Here is a 7893-nt window from a genome sequence, read left to right as displayed (position 1 = left end):
AGGAGAGCGCTGCCCTCTAGCGACCGAACTGGGGGGTGCAGTGCGGCCCGAGCTTTGGACGAGCTGAGCGGCTCCACTGGACCCCGCGACGTTTGAAATGGTGGCTTGTCCTTTGCAGAGGGACACAGTAAAGCCCGGGGACTCTTTCTCTGTGTTTAGACTCCGGAACTGTTTCTTGTTTCCCTCTACGGTCAGGAGGAATAGTTGGATGTATAGATGGATGAATAAATAGGTAAACCATAGAGGTACGTTAGACAGGCGAATGGATGGCTGACGGTTAGAAGCGCGTTTGTGGGGTTTGCTAATGTGCCAGGCACAACCCTACGTGCTTTCGTTCCTTGTTTCGCTTGATTTTCTCTGGGACCCTGAATCGCATACTACCTCTGTCCCCATTTTCCAAACAGGGAAACTAAGGCCTTAGGGAAGGTCAGTAGCTTGCCTTTTGGCAAACTTTTGCAGGGTCAGGAAGGAGCCAAGTGGGTCTTTATGGCCAGCTCCAGCCTCTACCGTCGGCGCTCGGCCTCTTCGGTGCCTCATCGCTCGCCGGTGACCGCGCTCCTGGCTTGCTGACGTCGCCCCCACCCCGTCATCCCCTCTCACTCGTGAAACACCCCAGGACATCTCTCCACCTGGCCCAGCGGCCCTGGGCAGCAAGCTCCAGACAGCGAGTACCCACGCCTCAGTCCCGCCGGAGGAGCTGGACCAAGCGGGTCCCTCCAACCCCCGCCCCCGGCGGTGGCTGAACGCGCGCCCCGCGGCTGGGGCGCGCGCAGTGCTGGGAGGCTGACTCTGCTTCCACGCTTGCCGGGGAGTTGCGCTAACAGGAAAGCTCAAGAGACTTAAGATTCCCGGAAAGTTTCAATCATTCGTAACCATTTATTGAGCGCCTACTACGCGCCTGGCGCTGTTAGGCGCTGCCTGAAGGACTCGGAGGCAAGTGCGGGGCAGACGGTTAGATAAATGGCGACAGTCGGGACGGCTGTGCTTGAGCCGACGGGGACCAGCAAGAGCGCCCGGGGAGGAGCCGGGGAAGGGCAGGACACCCGCGCAGAGAGTCGCCGGCACGTTTCGGAAATCTAAGCCAGTCCATGCGCCCCCCTAACGCCCCCACTGTGCATTTCAGTGACGTGATCCCACCCCCCGCAGCCGTGCAAAAGTCATAACGACCCTGGGTTCCTAGCAGGCAAGCCCTTCATTTACTGGAGGTGAGCAACCAAGCGCACCTCCCACCACCACCACTATCCCGGCCCGGCCCCGGGGGGCGGCTCGCGAGTCTCAGACGACCGCCCCCTCCCGCGGGCTGCCGCGCGGGCTGGCGTAGGGCCTGCGTCAACGGCAGCCCTCCGGCGATTGGGGCGCGCGCGCCTCCTGCGGGTTGGGACTAATTATAAAGTGGCGCGAGCCTCTGCCAGCCCACCACGGCGACGCGAGGCAGGCGCTCGGAGCCCGGCCCCCAGCGCGGCCCCGCGGCAATTGGAGGACCGCGACGGTAAGGACTGCGCCCGCCCTCCCGCTCCACCCGGCCCGCTGCTCCCGGCGCGCCCTCCTCACCGGTCCTCTTCTCTCCTTTCTAGAGTGGTTCCTGGCGCCCGCGTTCTCCAGCCAGTCCTGCTCCATCCGAAAAGCCGCAACGTGAGTGAACTTGCCCAAAGCTCGCGTTTGCTGCTTGCGCTTAGGACCCGTCTCGCCTGCTCTGTATTGCTCTTCGTTCCATTGCATGGGGTTCCCCAGCTTTCTCCTGGTCCCTATTTGTCACCCGGGTCAATGTCGCCCCTCCTGCTCCGGCTCTCGCACTTGATCTCGGGCGTTCTTTCCAGAACGGGCATAGAGGGGAAGAGTGCGCGCCGTCCCGGTAGCCGCTGTACATCTGAGAGGTTCCCCGGTCTCCCACAACGGTGTCGGCTGGGTGGGCGGGGCCCTGGAGGGAGGGTACCTATGGGCTTTGGGTTATCGAACCCCCAGGTGGGGCTGCCGCGGCGAGGGCTCCCTCTGCGCAGGGCAGCCTCGCAGCGCGCATCCCTCTCTCCCCGCAGCCCATGGCGCGGTTCCTGAGACTCTGCGCTTGGCTGCTGGCGCTCAGCCCCGGGCTCCTGGCCCCCGTGCGGGCGGAATGCAGCCAGGACTGTTCGTCGTGCAGCCGCCTGGCGCACCCGGTCGACATCAACCCCCTGGTGAGTGTGAAGCGGGGAGGTTGAGCGGGTCGCCGCGAGAATCCACCGCCCGCTGCGCGGCGCGTCTGGGGCACAATCGGTCGGAGCCGCGGCAGTCCGGACCCCCAGTGACCCGGGTGTCCCGTCTGTTCCCGGAACACTGACCGAATTCCGCCCTAGCTCTCAGTTTCCGGGACGTGCGCCTGTCTAAGGTCGGGTAAGGGTGACTGTGTATGTACAAAAACCAGATCTGTTTATCCCGGGGATGCTGACGCCCCGAGGTGGGCTCCTTTCAGCACCTCGGAGAGAACTAGATGGTCGCCTCCTCTGGACCAAGGAAGATGCTGTCATCCCAACTTCCAACTTAACCCTAAGGGCTCCGTCCCCACACAACCATCCTCTCGTCCTTCCCGCAAATCTAGCGGTATCAATGTCGTCGGGTTTTATTACGTAGTCTCTCTTCGATTTTATTTCTCTAGCTCTTGTAATCTCCGTCCCTCAAGCCCTTGCCCTTACTTGTGGATGGGAGAGAGCAAAGGGCTGGGAAGGGGATCAAGAGAGAGGAAAGAACAAGTGCAGTAGACAGTAATGGTCTTACAGGCAAGTGACGCTGGTGTTTGGCTTGTGTCTTGTTTTCACTGTACTTTTGCAAAACCTACTAAGACAACAGTTTCCCTCTGCTTCGAAAATAAGGCACAGGAGAGGAGAGGTGGCCAGCTGAAGAGGTGGCAACAGCCCAAAGAGAAACCATGTCACAGGGGACTTAGAAGGAAAAGCTAGTGAGGAAAGAATTTTCATTCTCATCATAGCGCATTGCTCTTGAATCACCCTGGTGCTCTGATTGAGAATCTCTGGCTTCAGAGCCCAGGAACCTTCATTTTAACTAGCTCCCCAAATAGCTCTTTGGCAGTCTCTTTGCAATTTGATGCAATTCTGCAACGACTTTAAAGCTCAGTAGATAGTTATTTATTAATCCAAGGACTGAGCCTTTGAAAAAAATTGTTTGTTGTAGCTGCATAACATGGGGGAGAAAATTAAGAAAATGATTCCAAAAAATAGGCAAGGCATCTGTTTCAGATTAAATGTTTGTTGGTTTTGTTTGAATTAGATGAATCCATTCATTTTCACATGACCTTAGAGAGAAGACACATATTAGGGTTTTATATTCAGACTGTGAGAAAAATGTTCCCCCTTAGATAGAAATATCCTTCATCCACTTTTCTTCTCCCTGCTGTAGACCTGAGCTTTTAAGCCATGCCTAAAATTGAGCAAGTGGCTACAAACAGAAAGATAGCTCTCTAGGGTAAAGAACTGTATACACAGAAGGAGAGAGAGAAACCCAAAACATACATACATAAGACCCCACTTCCTGAATCCATAACTTCCTCCAACCCCATACACCTTGCCCACTACTGGACATACACAGAGTATAGCAATAAGCTCCTCTTTCGCTCGAGTTCTAATAAAGATTAGCTGGATTCTAGTACAATTTTTAAAATCACACAGTCTGACCTCAGAGTAGTGTCAGATTTATTTAAATTATATGATTCAGTGACTAGGAATGACCTTTAACAATGCATGTTCAAATATTTTCTTATTTAATCTGCTGATTTCACCAAGCTCCCAAAATACTACTAATCTTTCTTTCTCCATTGTTGAGGAATTTGAATAGAGCTCATTTTCTAGCAGATAGTCCTTCCCTAGATATCACCAATAATTGTGATTTCTTTCCTTTTTTTCTGCCCCCTTCACCATTTAATTGGATTTGGGGTGGGGGGAGATTACTGCGCTTTTGAAAATTGTCCTTACTGCTTTTTATGCTGTTGTTTTTGTAGCTTTTTTTTATTGTTTTTATCCACATGCTGGTATGGAAGGCACATGTAGTATAAGCGATTTGGAAAAAAAAAGATAATAAGGAATCATTAAATAAAACCTATCAGTTTTGTAAAAAGTTATTTTGAATAATACAGCATGGATACATTTTGTGTTGGGATTTACACTTAGGGTTGTTATTTTCTCAGTGACAAGGCTTTGTTTATGGCTATGTTGCCCCTTTGGAATTTTAGCTAGGATGCAAAAGAAAAATGGAAAATGAGGTTGCCTAGCCAAAAGATGTAGGAAAATCACTGTAACAAATATTTATTGAGCTTCTACCATACGAGAGTCACCGGTGCTTGGTTCTGTGGAGTATGCTTGGATGAGCGCACATGCAATCGCTGATGTCCAAATTGAATTTACCATCTAGTAAGGATAATTTACCGTCTAATATGATGTTGACCACAGAACACAGAATGTGATAAATACTATAATAGATGCATAGATGGCTATAGGTACATTTAAATTAGCACCATTTCTTTAATATGAGAGTGATATTCCGATTATCTGTCATTATTTGTTTTCATAGAATCTCAAATCACCTACTTGAAAAAGCCTTTTGATAAATGAATATAAAATATTCAACATTGGTTTGTGGCAAAGAGACTTTTAAATTTCACTTTAGAATGGAAATATTATTGCCACTTGAACAGCTAAGGTTTACTAATGATGTTTTCATTCTCAGTTAGATATCAAGAATAAAACAGAACTGTTTTAATTAGATTATCTTCAGATTTTTTTAATGTACTCATATATTTAATTTTCTTAGACACAAAGGTTAAATAATCATTTAGAGCTGATTAGATGTGTACTCTAAAGAATTTGTTGCATGAATAAAATGCTTTCTGTCATTTTGAAAATAATATGTGTGTTATCAATTAAGGTACCAGTATATTTTTAAAAGGAAGGAAGGACCTGATTTTTTCATCTAAATCAAGGGTTCTTAACCTGGATTCTATAAATAGACTTCAGGAGGTTATGAAAAATCCTAAAAGGCTAATAAATATCATAAATATTTTATAAATATTCATGCCATATTATGACTTTTATTGTGCCCAAGTGATGTGCTGAATAGAAGAGAATCTTAACAAAATCATTAGAAAATGTAGCCTAATTCTAACAATGATTAGAATTTAATTATTGTACAATAAAAAGGAAAGAATTGTATGCTGATTATTCCTATTTTATTAAATAATGTGATTTTCATTGGAAAAGATTTTTTTATGCGTGTCAGTAACTAAATGCTGGGGGGGGGATGTGAATCACTTGAATATTTGAATATGTATAACTTCATATGAGACTCCATCATTATGAACATTTGGTGGAAGATGATAAAATATATTTTAATAAATCAATGGAAAAAGAAAAGAAAAGCATATCTACTTTCAGAAATTCCATATATCATAACACAAATAATTCATAGGCTTTAAATTGAGTTTTTAGGATGTCTTTCCATACTTATTTTGAAATTGTTTTCCTTTAAAGATTGAAAGTGTTAATAGTAATATCAGATACTATTTCAGATAAAATATTAATACAAGAAAACAAACAAACCTTATGTTATAAATATTGATCTTATCTGGAAGTGAAGACGTTAAAGGAATTTTAAGGGAAATTGTCCCTAAGGAGGTAAAGAAAAATCTCTCCCTTTTGATTAGAAAAATCCCAAACAAAGTAAAATAAGTAGTGGGAAATTATCCAGTAAAATTAGATTGTGAAAGCAGCCAATCTAAGTTAAAATTGGGTGGAAAAAATATTTTAAAACATTGAAATGGCACAGATACACAACCTGTCAAAAACCCAAAGACAAATTTCTGATTCGATTCTATTAATTCCCTCCACTTTCCCCCTTTCAGTTTCTGTTTCATTTGTCTGTCCAGTGTGATGAGAAGTTTTGATAAGAAAATGGGGATGATTGTATTATATATGGGTTTTCAAATCAATGGAAGTCTTCTGGGGTCCACCAAAATTTGTGTTTACCTAATGAAATCCAGGAAACCTCTTCCTATGGTTAAACCGAATTATTTTTTCCAGGCTTGCACACTGGAATGTGAAGGAAAACTGCCTTCTCTCAAAACCTGGGGAACCTGCAAGGAGCTTCTGCAGCTCTACAAACTGGAGCTTTCCCAAGACCACACCAACACCCTCCAAGAAAATGGCAAACAGGAGGAGAGCCATTTGCTGGCCAAGAAGTATGGGGGCTTCATGAAAAGGTATGGCGGTTTCATGAAGAAAATGGATGAGCTTTATCCTGTGGAGTCAGAGGAAGAGGCCAATGGGGGTGAGGCCCTGGCCAAGAGATATGGGGGCTTCATGAAGAAGAATGCAGACGACGACGCCCTGTCCAACTCCTCAGATCTGCTGAGAGAGCTGCTGGGAACAGGGGACAATCGCGAGAGCAGCCACCACCAAGAGGGCAGTGAGGACGACGGAGAGGTGAGCAAGAGATACGGGGGCTTCATGAGAGGCTTAAAGAGGAGCCCCCAACTGGAAGACGAAGCCAAAGAGCTGCAGAAGCGATATGGCGGCTTCATGAGAAGGGTGGGTCGCCCCGAGTGGTGGATGGACTACCAGAAAAGGTACGGGGGCTTCCTGAAGCGCTTTGCCGACTCTCTGCCCTCAGATGAAGAAGGTGAAAGCTACTCCAAAGAAGTTCCCGAAGTGGGGAAAAGATACGGAGGATTTATGAGGTTTTAGCATCCCCTCTCCTCGGTGACCCCGGGCCCCAGCAAGCCTTCCTCTCTCCCCCAGTGACAGACTGCCTCGTTCATTGTGGTTTATTGTCATGTGTTACTTGCATTCCATAGTTTGCTCTATTGACTGGATAACTATACAACCTGAAAGGTGTCATTTCAGGTTCTGTGTTCTTTTTAGAGTCTTTTAAACTCAGTATTAGTCTACTGCAGTTGTGTCGTTTTCGGCTGAAATAATTGCTGTTACCTTCTCCTTTATTTTCAACAAAAACATTAATAAATGCTTACGTGTATATAGATATAATAAACCCATTACCCCAACTGCATAATGTTGTTGTGATTCTCTCTTTTTCTAAGGCTCTCGATAGCCTTTGAGGTTCCATGACAGATTCTAGACACAGAGACAGTAAAATCATCTGCTTTTGAAAGAATAACCATTGGCAGTTTTCTCTTCCAACAGCTGAATCTGCAAAACACATTTTCGTTTAATTCCTTATACATAAAATCTTAGGTGAGTAAACACATTGGAGCTAAATAGAATATATTTCCGCAGTCATTTCTGGAAATCATATACCCCAAGATAAACCAAAGCCTACTAACAGAATTGGCTATACCCTATCTAGAGAAACTTGCATTTACATCTAGACGTGTATGTCTCTTTTCTTCAGCAAAGTATTGTAGAAGCTGATAGGAAATCAGACATAATTTAAACCCATTTTACAGATGAAGAAACTGAAGACCAGAAAGGGTAAGTGGTTGACCCAAGACTGCCCAGCAGTTGAAGGATAGAAATGGAATTAAAACCTCAAACTTGTTGATTGCAGCCAATGTCCCTTCTCCTAAAGCTCCCATCTCCTCTCCCAGTCACTACCAAGAATTGGAAGAATTTGGGATTATATCCTGTCCACTGTTGTACAACCCTACACTAGGAATATAATAGGTCTCCAATACCTAGTGAATGGATATATGAATGAATGAATGAAATGCCATGACCAGATAATCAGGAAAGGTATTCTGAGTGTTTTGGATGGCTCGTAGCAGATTTTTTTATCATATTTTTTAATTGTAGAATATAACATATATACATAGAAGTGATATCTCTCCAAGTGAATTTTAACAAGTAGTTAGAGAACAAATTTCAAAGAATATTATAGGTTACTGTTCCACAGTTTCAG

General features: G+C 45.6%; 1 protein-coding gene across 1 annotated transcript; it reads left to right on the top strand.

The window, feature by feature from the left end:
• The first annotated feature begins 1371 nt into the window (after nt 1-1371).
• PENK (proenkephalin) lies at nt 1372-7044 on the top strand. The gene is made up of 4 exons (XM_037803286.1): nt 1372-1489; nt 1575-1632; nt 2034-2171; nt 6060-7044. Exons 3-4 carry the CDS (start codon nt 2037-2039, stop codon nt 6720-6722), a joined length of 798 nt encoding a protein of 265 aa, XP_037659214.1. The 5' UTR covers nt 1372-1489; nt 1575-1632; nt 2034-2036; the 3' UTR covers nt 6723-7044.
• Nucleotides 7045-7893: the final 849 nt, after the last annotated feature.

This window comes from Choloepus didactylus, chromosome 14 (genome assembly GCF_015220235.1).
Source record: "Choloepus didactylus isolate mChoDid1 chromosome 14, mChoDid1.pri, whole genome shotgun sequence".
NCBI lineage: Eukaryota > Metazoa > Chordata > Mammalia > Pilosa > Megalonychidae > Choloepus > Choloepus didactylus.
Note: the sequence above shows the minus strand (reverse complement) of the source record. Positions and strands in the feature narration are given on the sequence as shown.